At 37.5% G+C, this 24007-nt stretch overlaps 1 protein-coding gene across 2 annotated transcripts; it reads left to right on the top strand.

Moving 5' to 3' along the window:
- The first annotated feature begins 3916 nt into the window (after positions 1-3916).
- Positions 3917-22387, top strand: gabrz (gamma-aminobutyric acid type A receptor subunit zeta). 2 transcript variants are annotated; one of them, XM_058407274.1, is made up of 11 exons: positions 3917-4397; positions 9246-9323; positions 14121-14221; positions 14489-14556; positions 16807-17024; positions 17312-17394; positions 18957-19094; positions 19182-19334; positions 19456-19649; positions 20477-20595; positions 20734-20919. In XM_058407274.1, exons 2-11 carry the CDS (start codon positions 9271-9273, stop codon positions 20768-20770), a joined length of 1164 nt encoding a protein of 387 aa, XP_058263257.1. In that variant the 5' UTR covers positions 3917-4397; positions 9246-9270; the 3' UTR covers positions 20771-20919. The 2 variants fall into 2 exon arrangements, with proteins under 2 accessions (XP_058263257.1, XP_058263256.1); XM_058407273.1 differs by lacking the exon at positions 20477-20595 and having other exon boundaries at positions 3920-4397; positions 20734-22387.
- Positions 22388-24007: the final 1620 nt, after the last annotated feature.

Below are 24007 nucleotides of genomic sequence, written 5' to 3'. Positions count from 1 at the left end.
GATCATCCAGTCTGAGGTTTTTAACTTTTTCTTAGTTAATTCAAGTCTGCTTATTAGACTGCACTAGTCGGGTCAGTGTGCTGATTTGGAGTCTGATAGATTAGGTTCAGGAGAGTCTCACTTTGAACTGAATTATTATTTTTATTTATTTTTTTTTTTTTATCATACTAACTATTCCTTTAAAATTTAGAAACTATTAAGATTTTAAAAAATAATGGGCTGTTCATTCATTTCATTTCCATTAACTGATTAATCCTGGCCAGGGTCACAGTGAATGCAGAACAACTTCTGTCATGGAAATACTGGACATGAAGAGGGACACACAGGAGAATTTGGCATAGTCAGTGTACCAAGAGGCTCACAGACAGACTGTGAACCAAACTCAGAACAAAATCCTCTGTAACAACAGTTCTAACTGTAGACTGAGAGTTGCAAACTCAATGTGTAGTCCACTGGAATAGCTAATCTTTCACTGAAAACAGAGGAACACAGAGGAACAGAGGAAGAAATGCCCTGTCAAAGCTTTTTTATAAATAATTTATAGGGACCCTGGAGCTGCGAGGTGGTAAAACTACCTGCTACCTGCTTCATGTTGCCCATGATGCTAGCAAGAAAGGAAAATTCTGATTATATATATATGAATGTGTGTGTGTGCTTGTAAATGTCAATGGTGCATGTTTGGTGGTTCTGGCTGTCATGTATCATTTCTTCGCTTTTCTCCTTCGGGCTGGTTTACTGTAATGCTTTACACATTTCACCATCTTATTTTCATCTCAGAATGGGAGAATTCAGAGAAATGTCTATCATGCCCTCTGTTATATCTTTATATACTAAAAATGTAAGTGTATCAGGTATATTTACGTACAAATTAATGATTCATCATATAAAAAGCAGGGAATACAGAAACAGGGCACAAGTTAGTGCAACAGATATATATGGCTCATTATGCCAGGCTCACTCTTTTATACACCACTGAAGCAATGGCAAGCTAATGCTAAACTTGGAGCTGAGGACCTTTTCGATAATATTTTGCAATGTTAGCTTCAGACTCCCATGAATATCTGTCCAATTCATACACCATACACCTTGAGGCTTCTACTATTTTACTTCCTTATATAAGTCCTAAGCTGTTCATCTCTGAAAATGTTCATGTGCCTAGAAGCCGTACCATCTGGTGTGCCCTCTCTTTCTCACCACACAGCAATGGCCTTCAGTTTCAGAATGCCAGCTTCTGCTCTGCTGCTCTGCTCTCTAAAAAGAACATCAAGGAGCAGCAGGGACACGGCTGATGCTTTTTTCACCGCAGGCCACTTTACACAGCCTGCAGCACAAATTCTACCTTCTCCCAGTAGTGGATACTGTGAGTGGGCGTTATTTGAGTGCAGAGCTTATGACAGACTGCTTTAAAAGCATTGTGTGTGCCTACACTATGAGAGATTGGCCTTGCCTGGCTGAGACGATTGCTATGTGGGAGAGTGATGTGGGAGTTGATTGATGCTGACCTACCTGGATTTTGGATTCTTTCTTTCTTTCTTTCTTTCTTTCTTTCTTTCTTTCTTTCTTTCTTTCTTTCTTTCTTTCTTTCTTTCTTTCTTTCTTTCTTTTATCCTTTCTCTCTCTTTCTTGTTGACAGGCCTCAACTTGAGTCTTTGAACAATGTACTGAGTCGATGTCTCATTTTTTGACAAAGTACATAGAAGCTTCTGTGTGAGAGATTTTACCCAGATTTGCTTTTCCCCCATTGCTCATCTACTTTTGAAGATTTTGTAAATACTATAAATACTGTATCTTGTTTTATTCCAAAGGTAAAACTGTTCCAACCTTGTGCATGTGCATATCCAATAACATCTGAAATGTAAGATGCCATTGTATCATGATGAATTATACAACCCAGAATATCCATTAGGTTAACAGTAATTATGATGTATTATTGTAGTCAAACCTAGCTCATACACCTACATTCCTTTGTTTGGTAGGAATTAAACAATCATTTCACAGTAGTGTCATAAGAAAGTCCATGAACTCTAGCTGTTTGTTTCTTGTTCTGCCTCACCCATGTTCCAGCTCCACTTTATTCACACCCACTAATATTATCAGCATTTGTCCTTGTGAATAGACTTATTGTGTCTACTTTGACTCACTTGTATTTTAGCCTAGCCTTTTGTTCCTGGTGTTGCATGTCCCTACTGGAATTCTGATCTTGAACATTTGTGCATTTTATGGTTTTGACTTTATGTTTTTAACAATATTTGAACAATATTTATTCATGTTAGACACATAGCACTTGAATACTGATACAGAAATCTCTCTCTCTCTCATTCTCTCTCTCTTTCTCTCTCTCTCTCTTTCTCTCTCTCTCTCATTCCCCATTTGTGTATGTGTGTGTGTGTACTCATGTGTTTAACTGTAGCTCTCTTGGTTATTACTATAATTCTCTTGCACTCTTGTGTGTGCAGGATGACAACGATGTTCAGCTCTGCCCCGAGTCTCTAAAATTCCAGCCACAAAGGGAAGAGAAAGACTTCTCAAATGGTTTTTTTTATTGCAGCTGCAGTTTATACCACACTAAATAAAGTAATCTGAGAACTAAAACTGTTTTATTTTAATGCATGGCATTTGTATATAATAATATATTTTTACAGGGCCTCCTGGGAAAATGCTACCTATCTCTAGATGGCACTGCAGCTGTGCAGAAAGATATTCCATTACAGAAAAATATCTGGTTGTAATCAGGAGATATTGCAAGGATTTTTGATCAAAGTTCACTGAAGGTGTCAACTTTCTCTCATTTGCTATTCTTGTAAAGACAAACAAAAAAAGCAAATAAAACAAACAAACAAACACAAAAACACATAAATACATCTTAAAATAATCTAATTTAATCTAATCTCAATGTTTACTAAGAGGGTGAGAAGAAAGCAAAAGACAAGTGTCTGACTTTTAAGCAAACAAAGACAAAAAAATAAATGTTTCATCCTCCATAAATTATTGGGGTTTTGGGGTGATAGAGGCATGATTTCAAGTAGTTATATTGTGTTTCTTGCAGTTTGAAGACATGATAATGTGCCTTCATATGGCAAATGAATAAAATGCTCTTGAGATGAGTAAGGGTTGTCCAAGCTGTAGTTTTACTATCCCGAAACAACTGATTTTGTATAAGACCAGTCTTATACTACAGACATCTTAGTGTTAATTGCATATATTTAATTAGAGTCTGATATAATAAGAGCCTGATATAAAGTTACTGAAATCTTTGTGCCACCTTTTCAATGGCCAGTTATACTATATATACAGCCATATTCCTGCATTCAGAAGCATGGACACACAGGTGATATTGGTTAAGAAATAACCTCTCATGCAGATTAATAGACCAATATGCAATATATGTTTCGCAGAATGGTGTGGCAGGTATCACTGCCATCTCACAGCTCCCAGGCCTCACTTCGACCCAAAGCTAATGTTATTCTCTGTATCTCAGCATGTTATACTTGTGTCTGTATGGGTTTCCTCCAGCTTCCTCTGGATTCTCTGATTGCTTCCTACCTTCCACAATGCTGAATTGCCCATAGGCATGAATGTGTGTGTGTGTGTGTGTGTGTGTGTAATATACCATACATTGAGATAGCAGACAGATACCTGTTCACGGTGTCAAATAATAACTGTTGGTTGAAATCATCATCATTATAATGCTTGGTCATTTTGACCGAAACATTAGAAACTATAGGCACAGTCTATATTGTATATAGTGAGCAGATTTTGTGGAATGTTTTGACATGCAGAATGTCTCTCTGCAGAAAATCCTCAACGTTAAGATAAAGATTCAATGAAAACAATTGACTTGTGTTGTCTTTCTAGTCTATGCAGTAGTTTTGGATGTAGCCCTAGCCCAAGTGTACTATTTTTAGACTGGATGATGCGCTCCTGTTTAGTACAGAAGTACGCACTGTGTCACTGATACTATACTATCTCTATATACTCTTTAGTATGGCAGAATGAAAGGTGTTGCTGTAGGCAGGATATTTTGTCTATTCTGACTGTGTATTACACTAGTTGGTGTATTACACTAGTTATACTATTTACACACACTCTTTAGTGGGTTAGTATGCGGTGGAGTGTCTGAGCGCGAGCCCGGCGGACGCGGATTAGCGGACGCGGATTTCAACGCAAACGAGCTTTACTTCCTACAAACGTGACTGTTCAGCTCGTCTACAGACTTCAAGTTGTTTATTGTATTTTATGAGAAAAACAAGTGGAATGTTGCTTTAAAGGGGGGAAAAAATGATATATATGTAGATGACAGCAGCAAATGACGCACTGAGCCTGTACAGAGGAGCGCTCTGTTATTCGCCGCGGCTCTTCTTCAGTTTGGACATGCACGCGCGTCAACGACTTTAAATGTAAGTAGGAAGCTTGTGCACTGCATTTAACTGTGTGTTTTTTCCTCAGTATATCACTTTCAGGCTTAACAGGTAGCTGATCGGTCTTGAAAGTCATTTTGAAAAAAAAATGAGAGGCTTGTTCCTGTAATTCTCTTTCAGGTTCAGTAAACATTCAGTGGCATTGATCTCAAACGCAGTCAGGAGTAAGTGCATTTGCACTAGTATTGTGATCTACTCCAGTGCCCGTGCCTTATATAACATTTTATGTAACGATGCAAACCTTTACGTGCGACTGCATGCGCTTTGCGCAAACGTGGCTCTGCATGTTAAATGATTTCCTCCGGTGAGTTTTGGGAGTGTTTAACAGGTGAAGAAAAGACACAACAGGTGCAGCAATGAAAGCCTTACCGTGAGACTCAGCATCCAGGATGAGAAAGGATGATCAGTATCATACAGAGCCCCTTTTTTCTGTAAATTTTTAACAGCAAACTGCTTTCATATAATATTTAATGACTATTATTCTTCCACAGTGGACCTGTCATCTCAATGCTAGAAGTGAATGAAATAGTTGGATTTTGAACTTTAAATGTGGGTTTTTACATTGCTGAAAAAAAAAATCCAGTTTCTACAATACAGACCAAGATTAAACTAGACTAACTTTCCCACCTGGTAAGTTATTTTTTAGCTTCCAGTTTTATTACTTAACTGAATATACTATTATTTTCTTAAACAAGAAAATAAAACAATGTAGGAGTAGAAGTAATTCAGAAAAAAAGACAAGACCGGCATGTACCAATTGGCAAAGCTGGTCTAGCAGTTTGAGGAGCTCATCGTGTTTTGGTTGCAGGTAGCTGCTCATTTGGCAGACACACTTATCCAGAATGACTTACATTTTTATCTCATTTTATAAAACTGAGAAAATGAGGGTTAAAGGCCTCACTCAGGGGCCCAGCAGTGGCAGCTTTTTGGACCTGGGAATCAAACTCACAACCTTCTGATCAGTAGTCCAATGCCTTAACCTAAGGTTCCAGGAAGTTGACTGGTAAATTGGGGTTTAAGCCCCAGCACTGCCAAGCTGCCACTGTTGACCCCTTGAACAAGGCCCCTAACCCACCCTGCTCCATGTGCTCTGCATCATGGCTGACCTGCACTCTGACCCAACCCCCAAGAATAGGATATGCAAAGAATAATTTTTACTGTGCAGTAATGTATATGTGACAAATAAAGACAACTTAGGTACCACATACTAAGCTGGGTTTTTCAGCCGGCTAGATGTGATTCAATTTTGGGCTCTAAAATGTGTATATAATTTCCACAAATCATTATTGTGACTGACATTTGAAACATAATTAAATGTATTTATTCTTCTAAAATTTCATGTTGTTGGAAAGTTGGAAGACTGAAGTATGAAAAATCGCAGGCTTCACTTTATACCCACTATTCTGGTATTGGTAGAGAAACTGCGAATGCTCCTGAAATAATACCAGTGTCATGTGGTATGAGTCAGACCTTGGTTTTTTGTCTTCCTTACTGCAGGGTTACATGAGCAGATCCAAATCCTGTATCCATTCCTTATACTTTTTATGTTTTAGACCCATTAGAACATATTTAACACAAGGGCCATGATTAAAACACTTTATATTTTTAATCCAGTTCATTTCTTAAAATGGAGTGTACCTTCTTTGAGTTCAATCTGAGTTTACTTTGCATGTTTTTTTTTTTCAATGTTACATTAAAAACATTTTGGATTAAAAATCTCTTTAATTGTTTTTAAATATAAAGAATCTTGACAACTAGTCGGGATGTTTTTTTAAAAAATAAAAATTCTCACATGTGGCTTCAGTAGCATTAATAATTCAGTACGTTCTTCTGGGCATAAGTGAGTATATTATGAGGCTTATCATAGGCAGAGAGTAATAAACTGCAGAGGTAGTTAGATATTTTTATATTTTAGGCATTCATGCTGACCTAGATTCTCAGCCTCTGTCTTTCACATCTTTATTGTCAGACTTATAAAGTAAGCACAGCAATAATCTAAAACAAAAGCATTATTATTGAGGACATTTTGAGTGATGGAGCAGTTGTCTGAATTTGCTGATCAACAATGACAAATATCAGACAGTGTGGTACAGTGCATCTGTAGCTCTCTGTGGCTATAAGGACATGGAGGACCAGTAGTGTTTCTTGGGAACCAAGCTGAACTCTTCTCTTTTCTTGGGGTGGCCCCAAAGTCACAAGGTCACAGACTATTCCCTGAATTCTTCCTCTGAATTCACATAGGCATCTCCTTACCTAGGCTCATTTGTATGAATCGGATGTGCCTTGGTAGTACATTATGCATTACCATTTAATGTCTCAGCTTTTTTGATCAAGTCCCTGCTGTCTCTGCACGCTCCATGATGAAGAAAGCTGGCATTAAGAACTCACAGTCTAAAAATAATATTTAAAAAAAAAAATCAAATGAAAAGCTCTGAAGTTAGCTTTGAGGTGTGTGTGGGAAGGTTTGGCACGCAGGAAGGTTTAACTTTGCTTGGAGGTATCTAGGAACAGCAGTGCAGCTTCATGGAACGTGCCAGAGTGTGTATGCACAAATGGAATGGACTGGAATAATAGAACAATAGGAGCAAGAATGGTCTATGTTAAAACACAAGGTTTAAACCTCAGTAGATGGTTTGGACCAGTGTGTATGTGTGTAACTCCTGTATGATTTATGATGCAGTTCTAGTCAGAATACCCTTGACTACTGAAAAATGTACACTCTGTTGAGAATTGAATAAGTCTTTTCTGGCAAGGGATTATATTTGTGCGTGCACATTTGTATACTTTTGGCATATACAGTATATATGTGTGTGTGTGTGTGTGTGTGTGTTCGTATTTAAATGTTTTGAAGGCAGGAATTAGAGTGAGGGTGTGGTTTGTTTGTGACACTGAATTAGCAACATTAATGTTAATATGATTATCTTTATGTTTTTAGAAATGCAATTATTAGCTATTCATTGGATGTTTCTGACACGTTATGGTTTAATAGCAGCTGTAGATATATACAGTCATGGACAGTTGGGACAGTGACCCAATTTTCACAATTTGCTTATGTACACCACCACAATGGATTTTAAATGAAGTAAAAATTATGTGATTGAAGTGTAGGCTTTCAGCTTGAATACAAAGGGTCAGCTAAATTGGTCCCTGAGCCTAGAACACAAAATTAATGAACACCAGAGGAAATACTAAGGAAAGGTAATAGTAATACGCTTCTTTCCGGATAGTCAGACTTGAACAAGTCTCATACCACAGCAGTAATTCAGTAAAGCAATAATCAACGCTATTAAATTCTCTGCAGAGATCAATTGTAAACAAGACGCATAGAGAGCTGGAGTCAAATCTGCTTGTAGGAGGTCATTAACAGCCCTGCATTTGCTGTGCTGTGAAGCTCTCGAAAACTCAACAGCTCCTCAAAGACTTTAGATAAAAGTAGCATACAAACTGGGCATTCATTTTTACATATTAAAATTGCATTTTAATTTTATTTATAACTAAATGATATTACAAAAAAGGAAAAATGTACCCCCCCCCAAAAAAAAACAAACAAACAAACAACAACAACAGTGTTTTACAGACTGAAAGATTATATCATGAGAGAAATAGGGTGAACATAAAGAGTGGTTCTTAAAATATTCAGCTTGACAGAAATTTTCAGCAATTCAGTAAAACTCATTCTTCTGTAAAACTACTAAAAGAAGGGATGCAGAAACAGTTGAACTAATAGGGATCCAATGCAGAGTTTTAGCTAATGCCAGTGATCTTTGCAACACCTTTCAGTAAAAGGAGTCATATTAGGTTTTTTTGGTCTTAATAGATTATTAACTGGAGGGAGGAGGAAATGCCATGAGTTGTTATAGTTTTTCTCAGTGATTTTTGGTTTAGTATTTAGACTAAATCAAAAATCTGGGCCAATGTGTATATTAGCTGATTCTCCACAATAGCTTGCTCAAGAAATGTTTATCCCCCCATTTTTGTTCTAACTGATGACACTCTGCTTTGGGTTGGTCAGTAAACATCAGCAGCATCAGGTGATGGCAAGGTCTATGTCTGATCTTAATTAGATTTGGGTCAGTGAGTTCAAAGATAGATCATTTATTTGTCCTCAGAGAGGAAATTGATTTTCACAGAAGGTGCGTAAACAACACAAGGACAACTACACATTACATATGAACTTGTCACCATACATTCAAAAACACAACACATGCAAGAGAGTAAGATGATGGCTGATTTCCTATGTGTTTAAAGCATGTATAGCTGTAGAAACAGAACTCTTACTAAAGTTAGGTAGTTCCCCTACACAGATATACAGTATACATAGCAATTCTCTTTCCTTAATCTTGTAGTGTTGTCAGACATTAAATTATGGTGTAAATTAGAGCAGAAGCCCTACAATAACAGTGACATGATAAAAAGTAACTCATGTTTGGCTTATAGTTACTGTGTATAAGACCTGATGGAGTCGTGTATATACAGTTTTCAACAGTAAACAAACATACATTTTCATATGAAAGTAAAAAAAAATGTGTCAAAACAGAAGGAATATCACTAATGTCACTAATGTCTTGGGCCATTTACTCAACTAATTCTCATTTATTAGGGTTTTTACATCAGATTTGTTAATAAACACCCTGTATAAGTCCACAGTATGTATTCCAACCGTAGGGATGCTTAATAGAGCTTATCTTTTTATATTATCTTTTATAATCCAGCATCAGGTAGCATTGAGGAAAAACTGGCCCATTGTACTCAGTGCCATAGGTTTTGATTAAATGTGTACAGTGGTTTGTCATTACTCAAAATCCAATCTTTCACTTGCTCTTTCAGATCTACGCTTGAGACTTCAGCAGCCATGTGTTCATGCAGCCCTCTGGGCTCTGTAATCTTCCTTCTTATCATTAGCAGGTGAGACATTATACTCTGATCTTCTCTGTTTCATTAGACTATATTGCTTTTCGAGCTTGTTATTGTATTTGACCACTCTAAAAACAGCCTTTTGTTTCAAAATTTTTAAATAACATTTGTTTACCTGATTTGGTGTTTGGGCTGCAGACTTAACCATTATGCATCACTGTTCTAGCAGGAAACCGGAGGCAGATACCCATTTTTGTCAGCAGCTTCTGGTACACGCTTACAGCTGACATACCCTCTAAGTAGACATATAGTTTCCCAATTGGCAGTAAATGAAAGACTGGCTACCATAAATACCTATACATGCAGGATTATATAGATCTGACAAAAGGTGTCGCAGTGGTAGGATGGAATTACAGCTAATCTGTGAAGACTTTTTGGGTGAGCTAGAATTTCTGTGCTGCAGTGTGAGTGTGTGTGTGGGTGCAGATGAAAATAACAGGCTTCATGTAGTACCCCATTTCCTCTCTGCCTGTTCACTGTTTTCCTCCCAGGCTGAGGTGCAGTAACTAGAGCACTACCATGTATACAGATAGCCCAATATAGCTAGAATGCATTTATATAGTTTAACTAGTTAATAAGATATGACTTATTACTTATTGGTTAGATACCCGTGGAGCATAATTGACAACAGGGTACTTGTCTGATGAAAGGTGGATGTGGCCCTGCTATGGAAGCTAAGGAAGGGCTGAAGTGTTTGCATTCTGTGAATGTCCCCCTTTTTTCTCGAGATCAAAGGGGATGTAGAGCGAGACAGAAGTGAGACAGAAGTGCCAGTGCTTCACCTTATGTTCCTGTTCACTCCTGTCTCTCCTGTTCTCTCCCTCCCCTCCCATGATCTCATGTTAAATATGTAGGAATTCTAAATAGTGGGAGCAATTTTGTTTGCATTCATATGACTTAGGTGATTACAAAAGCTATAATTATCGCACTAATATTTACATATCTTCATTTTTATCCAAGTGTTATAGTTTCCTATTTCGAGACAATGAAAATAATTTTAGTGCCATGGGTAAAACTGAGTAAATTAAATAAAGAAATATTATTGGGCTCATATCATACTTCAAAGACTAGTCCTTTCATTCAAGCCCTATGACCACCAGTATTGAAGAACCACTCAGATCTATTTCAGTGTTTTTTTCTTTCTTTCTGAAAGTCTAAAACTAGCTTATATCTGTGCCAAAGAGCACAGATCTCTTCAAATCTCAGTAGATTGTATAATACATGAAATAATATGCAGTACTTTATTGAAAAAATAAGCTTTGAATAGCAGAATAGAAAGGAGGCAAATATCTTTGATTTCCTAGAAGAGGCTTTAAATTTTTTACTCAAAGAATGGCAGCACAGGTTCCCTGACAGTTTCTCAGGAGTGAGTAAGGGAGGGAGAAAAGGTGCTGTCAAATATCGACAAGAGCAGAGTCGTCTTTTCATTAAAAAAAAACCAAACATTTCTTTTAAAGACTATTTTTAGAATTTAAAAGCAAACCATTTTCGTATTTTCATACAAATGTACTTATTTCACCCTTGTATAGATATATCATGCAGTGCTTAAATCATTGCTTTAGAAATACTTTTCTATTGAAGTTACTCACTTCATAGATGTAGCACAAATTGTTAGATTAAAGTAGTGCCTCTGTATCAGGTAATCAATCATGGTCTAACTGTGGGTGCACGAATACCCCAAGGGTAAGCATTGTAGCTTGTTTTAGATTACTATTATTCAGATAATTTCCTTATATAGTATCTCTGCAGTAGGAATATAACCAAACACACTATTTGGAATAAAAAGATAATAATCATGTTCTCTACAGATTTGCTCCTGTAGCCTGACCTAAAATCCAAAATAAAAACATATTTCTACCACGTTCCTAAACAAGCCAAAAAAACAAAAAACAAAACAAAACAAAACTTTGCTCTGTATTGCCCACACACTCTGCACAGGACAGCTTATCTCTTCTAGGTTAAAAAAAAAAACATGTATTTATTTCATTGTACATCGATTTGTTATTATTAATGAAAATTAGCATCAGAAAACAGAAGTAGATACAGATTTTTGGAGCACTGTATAGATGCAGATACAAATAGCGCCATTGTTTTGAACTCCTACTGTGCTGGAATGGTTGACTGCCATTTTGAGACTTTTTGTCTCAGTGGGGGTTTTTGTTGAGATGAGGCTGTGCCCTTGAGGTTTGGTGTACATTTATAACACACTCACACACACACGCACGCACACACACACACACACACACACTTTTGCACTTCTTATGTTGTGTGCTTTACAACCCTATAGGCATTTGACTGTGGGTTGTAAATTAAAATAAGTTATGCAAGATGAGAAAAGTCCAAAAGACATCCACTTTATATAGTGTTTGTTTGTTGTGCTCGTACATAACAAAATGCAGGTTAAACTATTGTTATCTTATAAACTGAAAAATTAATTAAAGAAAGGATAACAACATTAGCCTGATAATACAGCTGATGGGAGTGGTAAAGAGTAAACAACACATAAGAGCCCAACGATACATTTTCAGTAATTCTTTTACCAGTCACTTCTCTTGACATTCCTGGTGAAACAATAAATGACTTCTGGCTGTCTCAGGAACATCAAAACAACATATCCCTATATATCCCTATGCAATTATAATTGCCTTGAAAAATATTTTGTAAAGTATTATGCAATTTTGTTTTAAAGCTATAAAACATTCAGGCTTCTCTCTCTCTCTCTCTCTCTCTCTCTCTCTCTCTGTCTTTTAACAACCACTTGCTTTAACTGCAGCTCTGTTTTAACAGCAGTGTAATAAGCAAAGCAATGGGCGTGAGTGAGAACCCATTATAGTTATGAATGACTCATGGAGTAGAATGTCCAGTTCCAGGAAATGAAGAGGGAACAGAGAACAGAATTATCTAGGCATGGCTTGAATATGTTCCTAGAGCTGGAGGGATGAACATAATTCTTCAAAAATACACACACAACTATTTAGTAGGAACACCTGTACACCTGCACATTCATGAAGTTATCCGATCTACCAATCATGTGGCAGCAGCACAATGCGTAATCATCAAACATCAGAAAAGTGTGATCTTGTGAATTTAACTGTGGCATTAACCATTGGTGCCACGTGCTAGTTTGAGTATTTTTAGAGTTTACACAGAATGGTGTGAGAAGCAAACATCCTGTGAGCAGATGGTTGAAACACCTTGATGAGAGAGATCAGAGGAGAATGACCAGACTGATCTGAGCTGAGAGAAAGTTTATAGGAACTCAAACAAGCATTCTTTACTACCATAGTGAGCAGAAGAACATTTCAGTACACTCAACATATCAAACCTTGAGCTGGATGTGCTATAAAAGCTGAAGACCAGGTTCCACTCCTATCAGCCATGAACAACAATCTGAGGCTATTATGAGCACAGGCTTTTTATACAGGTGATATTTACTGCATCATTGTTCTTGTTGCTAGGTTGGTACCTTTGACCTGGTACCTTTGAAAGATACACTACACATGCTAAAGATACAAAACATGTCACTTTGATGGTACCGTACTAACCACAAGAAAAAGGCTAGGTTTTTTTACGTTTATTTCCGAGAGTGTTGGAACATTGTAATAATGTTATGCTCAAATGGAAAAGAAATAGAATTTTTCATCCTACAGATACATCAAAGGTAAAATTGATGGACTAGAAAACTGATAGTGGGATTTACATTTTACATATAATGGCTGTGTAATCAGATTTGACTGTATGTCAAACCAATTACTTCTTACTTGGCATAACTACGTCGCTCTAGAGCATTATATGGAAGACAGACCGCTTCTGTTTAGATAGTTAATGAGCAAAGATGCGTAAGGAGGAGGATGTGCAGGGAAGTGGGGAAGGCTGATTTGCTCTGAGGTAGGCAGACAGCTATATCTGACATGCACATAACTGAGCAGATAGGGAGGGAGAGAGCTGCTTAGAGACTACTGCAGTGAGTAAGCTTCTGTGATGTTTTCCACATGTGCCTTCATGCTTGTGAGATGGAGTTAGATGCACACGCTCTCACTCTTCCTGGAGAGGCAAAACTTTTCATTCTAGCATATTTATGAGCGCTGACCATTTTTCAGCTAATCGCTGAATTTTTAATATGCAGCACGATGCTCCGAGAGGTAAAGCTATAACACGGATTCTATTTCTGTGGTATCACCTGACCAGATTGGTTTATGGATCATATTCCCTCCAATAATGATGGCAAAAAAATACACAAGATAGATCATTTAAAATGTTCTTGTCCCCATTTTATCCTTAAGTGTTGAACAAAATCATAAAACAGATTTATGTGCACACAGCCACAACTTTCCCATATTTTCCTCCTCCGCATCTCTTTATGCTGCATTTCAAAAATGTCAAAATCCATTGAATTTTATCCTGCTGTATTTTGCCAAATGACAACCAGACTCCAATATTTTTGTAGGAAGTAAAGTTTCATATTCGGCTTAATATCGTCTGAAAAAATGTAAACATATACAAATATTTATAAGCAGGTAAAATCAAGGCTAATGCCATTATGCAATTAAGTTACATGTTTTTGTGTATAACAATAACCAGTACTATATAACTATAACCATAACTATAACCAATATGTAGTCATCATGAAAATTGCATTATATTCACTCACTGATAATGTAAAGCTTTAAGGTTGTTCATTAATATCTTCAGTTATTGAAATATTTAAATGATCAGGGTATGTATTGTGTGTATTACACAGTATAGTGAAAAGGTGCATTAATGATTTTTTTCATGTTCTGTTTGTAGGATCATACAGGTTTCACACTCCAGTGCTGAAGAGGTCCTACCTCCCACCATTCAGAAACTGATGAAGGGCTACAACAAGTACCTGAGGCCTTTCTTCGGCAGTATGAGAGCCAACAACTTATTTTATACCCATTCAATAAGTCATCATCAACAGATATCAGAATTAATGTTTCATTGTCTCTAAAGTCTACAGCTAGAATTAGTACAAGTACAAACATAGACAGCAGTATGATAGGGCTGCAGGTATTAAGTAAGATTTTCCAGTACAATAACACATGTATTTTGGAGCTCTATCTCAGACTTTCTGTTCATCCTGCTTTTAATGCTAATAATTCTGCTACTCTGTTTGATGCGTGTGTCTGCTGCAGATGGTCCTGTTACTGTTGGCATGAGTTTGGATATTGCCAGCATAGATACCATATCAGAGATCAACATGGTAAGATGCTGACAGTTTCCAATGTTGCAGCTTCTCTGTGAAGGCAAAATAACATGATATGATATGATATGATATGATATGATATGATATGATATGATATGATATAATATAATATAATATAATATAATATAATATAATATAATATAATATAATATAATATAATATGTGCATGGTTCAGTTTGGTTATTGTATATACACAATATGGCCAAAATTTGTAGAGACTTGACCATAGCACCCATGTGCAGATTATGTCTTGACACAAATGGAAGCACCCAATTGTCTACAGTGTCTATGTATGCTGTAGCATTAAGATTTCCCCTCACTAGAACTAACAGGCCCCAATCTGATCCAGCATGACAGTGGTAATGTGCAAAAAACAAGAACTTGAGCGACCTGCACAGAGCCAAGAATTCAAGCCCACTGAATATCTTTAGGGTGAATTGAAACACCAGCTGCTCCCCAGGGTCACCTCACCTGACATCAGTACTCAGTCTCACTGATGATTTTGTAGCTGAATGGGCAAATCCCCACAGCCATGCTCCAATATCTTGTGGAAAGCCTTCCTAGAAGAGTGGAAATTATTATACCAGCAAAGATACCAGACTAAATCTGGAAGTGGATATTCAACAAACACATATGGGTATGATGGTGTGCACAAACGTTTGGTCATATAGTGTAAGTCTTAAAGTATATTTATGCATGAAAACAGTATATATCTGAAATTGTGAATACAATTGTTAAAGCTAAAAGATCTGTTATAGTGGTTACACTGGTATTGTTTATTACACTGGTAATTAAATTACACCATACACCATAATTTATATATATATATATATATATATACACTATATTGCCAAAAATATTCGCTCACCCATCCAAGTAATCAGAATCAGGTGTTCCAATCACTTCCATGGCCACAAGTGTATAAAATCAAGCACCTAGGCATGCAGACTGTTTTTACAAACATTTGTGAAAGAATGGGTCGCTCTCAGGAGCTCAGTGAATTCCAGCGTGGAACTGTGATAGGATGCCACCTGTGCAACAAATCCAGTCGTGAAATTTCCTCGCTCCTAAATATTCCACAGTCAACTGTCAGCTGTATTATAAGAACGTGGAAGTGTTTGGGAACGACAGCAACTCAGCCACGAAGTGGTAGGCCACGTAAACTGACGGAGCGGGGTCAGCGGATGCTGAGGCGCATAGTGTGAAGAGGTCGCCAACTTTCTGCAGAGTCAATCGCTACAGACCTCCAAACTTCATGTGGCCTTCAGATTAGCTCAAGAACAGTGCGCAGAGAGCTTCATGGAATGGGTTTCCATGGCCGAGCAGCTGCATCCAAGCCATACATCACCAAGTGCAATGCAAAGCGTCGGATGCAGTGGTGTAAAGCATGCCGCCACTGGACTCTAGAGCAGTGGAGACGCGTTCTCTGGAGTGACGAGTTGCGCTTCTCCATCTGGCAATCTGATGGACGAGTCTGGGTTTGGCGGTTGCCAGGAGAACGGTACTTGTCTGACTGCATTGTGCCAAGTGTAAAGTTTGGTGGAGGGGGGATTATGGTGTGGGGTTGTTTTTCAGGAGCTGGGCTTGGCCCCTTAGTTCCAGTGAAAGGAACTCTGAATGCTTCAGCATACCAAGACATTTTGGACAATTCCATGCTCCCAACTTAGTGGGAACAGTTTGGAGCTGGCCCCTTCCTCTTCCAACATGACTGTGCACCAGTGCACAAAGCAAGGTCCATAAAGACATGGATGACAGAGTCTGGTGTGGATGAACTTGACTGGCCTGCACAGAGTCCTGACCTCAACCCGATAGAACACCTTTGGGATGAATTAGAGCGGAGACTGAGAGCCAGGCCTTCTCGTCCAACATCAGTGTGTGACCTCACAAATGCGCTTCTGGAAGAATGGTCAAAAATTCCCATAAACACTCCTAAACCTTGTGGACAGCCTTCCCAGAAGAGTTCAAGCTGTTATAGCTGCAAAGGGTGGACCGATGTTATATTGAACCCTATGGATTAGGAATGGGATGTCACTTAAGTTCATATGCGAGTCAAGGCAGGTGAGCGAATACTTTTGGCAATATAGTGTATATCTATCTATCTATCTATCTATCTATCTATCTATCTATCTATCTATCTATCTATCTATCTATCTATCTATCTATCTATTTTTTTTTTTTTAAACCCTAATAAAGACACTATTACAGTAATGTGTGTGTGTGTGTGTTTGAATTTGCTGTCCTGTACAGGACTACACAGCAACTATCTTCTTGCGGCAGCGCTGGACAGATGAGCGTCTGTGCTTTGATGGCAATAAGAGCCTGAGTTTGGATGGCAGGCTGGTGGAGCTTCTTTGGGTTCCTGACACGTTCATTGTGGACTCCAAAAAATCCTTTCTGCATGACATCACTGTGGAGAACAGACTGATCAGGATATTCCCCAATGGCACCGTTCTTTATGCCCTGAGGTTGTCATCTGTCTACTATTGTGTCTCAGGCAGGGAGGGGTGTTAGGCTGTCCACCCTGCTGCTGTATTAAACTTGACGTTTTAGAAGGGCAGTGAGACTGGTTAAGGGTAGGATGAATGTAGGAGAGAGTTGAGGCGGAAACTTTGTACTTTGGACCCTAAGTATTTGGCATGCAGGATTATGCTGAAAAGTGCCATTTTTAGGGGATTAAGTGTTGTGATGCTCATATCCTGCAGTTTTCTCTTTCTTTTGTCTTATATATGTCTTGCTTTCTGTTTGGCTGCAGAATCACCACCACAGTGGCCTGCAGTATGGACCTGACAAAGTATCCCATGGACAAACAAACATGCACACTTCAGCTAGAAAGCTGTAAGTCTTAAATGTTAAATATCTTAGTTCAATGTCTTAGTCAACAATACTCTAACTGGAATTGAAAGGTTGTAGGTCATTATTCTTAGAAGTAAGCCCCTGTTAAATGGATATAAATGATTCATCAAGTGAGAGAGACTTCTCCAAGCACTACTTACACTGAGCTATTTCAATTGGAGAAACTACTACTTGTTTATCTAGTTTCAAATGCTCTATGGGCTATGAGAGGGCTATAAAATATTCATTTTAATTTTTTGGTCATAAGCTTTAGAGGTTGTAGTTAGACGCTTGTGTGCTTTTGTATACTTTTGTTTTCTCTCTCAAAAACATGTATGTGTCAAATTATATCTATCCCTTGCTTACAGTAATCGCATCAATCTGCTCACCCACTGACAGCACCAAACTATTGCATTCTATTTTTGTGATGCTGGCCTTCAGATTTTTACTGTTGAGTGGTTTGCATCTTGTGATATGACATTTAGAGTACTGCTCTCAAAGTCTTCAAATGCTGGATTGTTCAAAATGGCTTTTCTCCCATAGACAGCTCTCTGGTCTTTATGTTGGTTTATCCTTTTTTTTAGCAACACAGGTGAAATCAAACATTTCAAACCATAAGTAGACATTCAGAGCCATTTATTGTTTCAACAATCAATCTAACCTGGGCAACAAGAAAGACCTGTCAGACACATGTTCCAACATTTTTGGTCACTTCAGTAATGGATGGGTTCAAACAGAAGGTTCTATGCTCTATGTTGTAATTATAAGGAAACAAATGCTGAAATTCTGATCTATCGTATCATATTCATCCTTTGATCTCAAACCCAGATGTCTTCAGTGTACTGCAAAAACAAAAGAATTGGCCTTGTTTCAGAAGAGATTTATATGTCAGGAGGCACGGTGCAAAAGATAACTTCTTCAAAATGACAGCTTCAAAATGCACTTGCGATGCATCTGAAATTACTGTTCATTTTACTAAGGCTGCAGATCATTAGGCAAAGTGGACCTGTAGACATGAGCTCTGAATGTGGTGATATTACTAGTTTGATTTATATTCTGCATACGACAACATTTTCGATAGTAGCCAGATCAGTAAGCAGAACTGGTCTGAAAAGGCAAGCATGGTTACTCTTCACAAACCAATTATGTGTGCATGATTTCTTACAAAATATGCCTTGGTCTTCTTCAGGGATTCTGGTTGTGTTTTTAAGGCTAGCTGCAAAGAATTAATCAATTAGTGCAAAATGTTTATGAGCAAAAAGGGTCATACAATTAATCTATATCTCTGATATCTTATATGAGTGCACACTTTATGTGTACTAGCAGCTACACAGATTGATGGGTACACTTGCTGTGAATTCCTGTTATGGGTGATATTAAAGTTTATATAATATTATTGATTCACAAATGTCCCTATCCTATAAAATTCTCATTAAAATGATTGATTGTTCTCATCCTGGGAGATTGCCAATAACATAAAACACTGCTGGTCAAATAACTATCTTTCAGCAGTAGGTTTATGAGATGATTTTTTTTTTTTTCTAACTGATATGTCCTTCCAACAGGGGGTTATAATGTGAAAGATGTGGTGTTTTATTGGACACGTGGGAACCAGTCAGTTAGTGGACTTGATACTCTGCAGCTGGCTCAGTACACACTAGAGGACCACTATACCTCAGAGTCTGAAGCTGTGTATGAGACAGGTCTGTACCTATTATCCTACCCAATGCACACAAACCAGCTTACACATTTACAGAGCACACTGTATTGATTACTTCATTTACTTTTAGGCAGGTACCCAAAGCTGATCTTCCACTTCCAGCTGAGGCGAAGCATCCTTTACTTCATTCTAGAGACATATGTACCATCTAGTGCCCTAGTGGTTTTGTCCTGGGTTTCCTTCTGGATCAGTCAGTCCTCTGTTCCTGCTCGCATTTGCATAGGTATACAATTTATTTTATTTACCTAAAAATATAGTAAAATATACAACACTACTTAGTTACAGTATATCTTCTTACATTTTACTATAGCATATATTTTCTGACTATGCCTTTACATCTTAAGGGGTGACCACAGTATTGACAATGACCACTCTAATGATGGGTGCACGCACATCTCTGCCCAATGCTAACTGCTTCATTAAAGCCATTGATGTGTACCTGGGCATCTGCTTCAGCTTCATCTTTGGCGCCCTCATAGAGTACGCTGTGGCCCATTTCTGTACCTTACACCAACCAAATGCTGCTAATGCATATATGGTAAGACTTTTACGGTATGGTAAGAGTTACCATTTTTAGCGACTTTATATTAGAGTCTTATTGTGGTCAAAACAACCATAAAATGAAGCATAAGTTTGTTGTGTTATTTGTTGTTGTCACCACTGGTGCAGTCAGTAACCAGGTGAAGAGTTGCGTGAATGGGCTGTTGTTAGAATTAATATAAAAACAAAAGGTGTGGTTAGGTCATGTGCAATAAATTAATTCCCCTTTAATACCATGTTCATCCTGGCTTGTCATTCAGTTGAAATTAACTGCTAAATTGACTAACTTAATACTCTTCAAGAATTAAGTATGAACCCACCAATAGATCCTGGGTGTTTTTTATATGATGGGATTAATTATATGATGTATAAAGAATGTTTCACCAACTTACATGCCAGCCTTACATAATTCAGCAACACTCTGACATTTAGTAGCATAAAATATCGAATTCAGTTAAATATCAGCCACCTAATATTGATATAGGTGACAAATTGTATATATCCCCACAAGTGTCTTAGAGGAAATAGGACTATACTAATAATAATTTTAAGTTTCAGACTCAGAGTAATACAGCCTTTGTTTAGTGTTTGCAACATGAGTTTTCTAAAAGGCACAGTTCTGGACCAAAGTTGGCTTGAATAATAAGCTTTAGAGTGGCACATCCTCTGTTGCAACCCTCCACCTACATCAATGCTGGAGGATTCTTTTTGGGCCAGGAAATTAGTAACTCACTACAAAAAAGAAAACAAAGCCTGTGCCTATGTTGTTTACTTCACATGTTTTGTTAATTGTTTACTTCACATTGTTCATTTTCTTGCTTTCAGCATCATCCGCATCACCATCATTACAATCCAAGGATGATGAACATGATTATTATACTTACATTTTTATTGACACCATCATCATCATCATTTCATCATCATCAGCATCAGCATCATCTCAGGTTGTCTGTATAATCTAAGCTATGCTAAAATAGAACCTGTGTCAATGCCCTTGCATCCTAGCTCCCCACTTACTATTTACCCTGCATTATATCTGCTGCAATATATCTATTCTTTCTTGTCTCTTTGTTGCTTGTCAGTATGGACAAGAGATGCAGGAACGTGAGGATGAGATGAATGGGATTGTCACATCCATTGGCAGACAGGCTCTGCGGGTACGCAAAAGGGAGGAGATCCTGTCCCGTGCTGGCAGCACTAGCAGTCCCACTCCCAGTGACGCTAAAGAGGAGAAGCACTCCTCCCAGCCCCAGAGCTGCTGCACCAAGTCCCTGTCCTTGCTGCGCCGCATTGTGTGCTTCCTAAACTGTTGTCATGTGGAAAACCCACACTACATTGACAACTACTCACGCCTGACCTTCCCTCTTTCCTTCATCTTCATTAATCTGCTCTACTGGACCTACTACCTGTACTTTTAGTGTGTATGTTTATTTTTTGAGTGTGAGGGTTTCATATCTCTGCAATATGTCACACCATTTTGGGGATTAATGCACTTTTCTCCTCGCATGTTTTTGCAGATACTACATGTGACTCATGCATGTAGTATGTAACTTTTACTCATTTTGTCCTACAGCATATGTTCATTCGGACCATGTTTGTTTGGACTGGTCATGGTTGTAGCAGAGTTTGGATGAGTTGATTCCCGAAGGTATGTCAGTGTGAGAAATATATGCCCTTTACTGCGTTTTCAGTAGAGCTTTATGAGAATACACAATGCAACTAAAATATTGAAAGTATGAAATAAACGTGACTAATTATTTAAATTCGAAATATTTTCAAGCCGGATCAATGATGTACTAATGAATAGCAAGACCAAAGATTTAATGCATTTTAATATCCATGAACACAAATATTTCAGTGCATGTTATTAGATGTTGCAGGTAGCATTATATGGATGATTTCAGTTATTGTTATTTGAACAGTCAATGTTGTTGAGTTTTGTGATTATAAATTGCTGCCTTCAAGAAAAAAAAATCACCAGGGGATTTTGTGATGAATAAAAGTTAAAGAGCTGCATTTTCCCCTCAATTCTACTACTTAAGTAAGCATGAAAATGAATCTATAGCATTATTGCATTGTTGTTTTTCTGTCAGTGACTTGACTGTTTAACAATGTCTTGTTCACCCAAAAGTACCAACATAATCAGGCAAATTTCAAAAGTGAGATAAGACTTGAAGCAGTTATTATTGGTATTAGTAGAATATTAGTCAGCAGAAATAGCTGCATTGTGATGGGATTTTTTTTCTCTGTACCTACTGAACTATATTTATTATAAGCATCCCTCCATCTTGGTGTATGTTGTATAGAGAGCTGCAGGCTTATGATAATTCGATCACTATCTTTTCTTACATTGACTTTTGGATAGAAAACTTTTTTATTAACAGCACAGAATATTCAATTGTTTTACAGATATTATGTCTTCCTACTGTACTGAACTTTGAACAACAAAGGCATTATTTATTAGCAACAGTTTCATATTATTATAAAGGTCTTTACAGATGTTTTGCGAGTTCAATATTTCCAGTCATGCATGAATCGTGTGTAGTGGAAAATAAGCCATGTGGCTCCAGTATGTTTTTTTTTTTCATGCATGGGAGATTATGATGCATCGATTCCCACAGCAGCTTGTGAGGAAGGGTGCATGGTGTGGCTGTGGGAAGTTTTACAATAAACTAGTTCACAATTGTATTTGCAGTGTTATTTTCAATAAGAATAATAAATCAATGGGCAAACTTTTTCAAGTGCCTCTCAGTTAATTTATTCAGCAGTCTGGGAATGTTTTCATGCACCTCAGAACAAAGTGGATGATGGTTAATTAAACCAGGACAATTCTTTTATTAACTCTGCTTTTGGCTTATAGGGTTCACCACACCACCAAACCACCATGTTTCATGAGCATTTTCTTAGGGAAGGTTTCTATGGGTTATTACTAATGTGACATAGTTAAAGCCCAGATCTTATTGTAAACAACACATTAATCCTCACAAACAGATTGCATATGAATAAAATGCTAGAAAATATAGACAAAGAAAATGTATAACCTTCTTCAGTTGTCCATCTGGCCATTTAGCTCTTAAAGATCCATTTAAGAATACTTTTGTACTCTTTGCACCATTATAGTCGTATTATTTATTTGTTTGTTTGTTTATTAACTAAAAAAAATGGAAAAAATTCTCCCTTTTTCGAGTTTTCAGTTTCCCATTTCCTTCATAAAGCATGCACTGTGATCTGATTATTCAAACCTCTCTCCATAGCCAGTCTTGGCCTGCTCACTGGTTACTCTACCACATGGAGGAGCTGTTTGATCAGCTTAATGGAGAGTGTGGCTCAAACGTGGTTAATGTTTTGGAATAAATACACTTTATGTTTTGGTTATTTCTGTAATACTGTGTTTATAATTAGTTATTAGTCACACACAAGACAGTTCGGCTCTATCTTCTGTAACTTTTAAAGCAATAAAATAAGACTTATACATAGGTGCTAGGGTTGTAGTGCTACACAAATTGGTGGTGTCAAAATCTAACAATTTTTCAATATAGCAAAAATTCAGCACAGCCTGAATATGAGCCTTAAGGAAAGCTGGTTTCCATTTCCAATTCATTAAAGCATTCACTTAAACAAAACTACAATAATTAAAACAGTTTGTTGTGTCATCCATGAAGACTTTTAGCAGCATATAAAGAAACAGAAACTGTGCTTTCAAATGTAACTAAAGATGAGTAATTAAGCATCAGCTCTCTGCCAGAGCTTTTAATGAGCTGAATATAAAGAGGGCGTGTCTGAAGCATTTAGCCCTTAAATAAAATTTTACTAATTTTGTTTTCGCATTCTGTTGATAAGTAGTGGAACTGTCAAAGTCACATTGTACTCTGATGCACTGTTCATGAAGCATGAGCTGTTCCTCTTCAGCATATACAAGTTCGCAGACTTACTAATTTTCAGCACTGTAATTTACCTGGATGCTGAATTGCTTGCAAACACTGTACCAGACCCTACAGAAGTCCCAGTTCCTGCTTGATGCTGAATGAAGTAATTGGATCACGAAAAACAGCATGCTTAAGAGAAGCTCGACAGCCTATCGTGATGTGAGATAAAGACAAAGCTATTTGTTCAGAAGAGAGCATGTGGACATGATTAGGTTTTAATGTTCATTACACCTTATGTAAATAAACATGAATAGTTATGAATAGGAATGAATATGATGAATAGTTTATTATGCAGTATTATGTTGAATATATTGCTTCTATGCAGACATATCGATCCAGAGCGCCGTATCAAATGATCGTTATACCCCTAATAGATCATTTTGCTTGTTGTTTTCACATCAAGTATTATAGACAAATGTGGTGCAGCAGG

The sequence above is a fragment of the Hemibagrus wyckioides genome, linkage group LG13 (genome assembly GCF_019097595.1).
Source record: "Hemibagrus wyckioides isolate EC202008001 linkage group LG13, SWU_Hwy_1.0, whole genome shotgun sequence".
Lineage (NCBI taxonomy): Eukaryota > Metazoa > Chordata > Actinopteri > Siluriformes > Bagridae > Hemibagrus > Hemibagrus wyckioides.
This window is presented reverse-complemented; position numbering and strand designations above follow the sequence as displayed.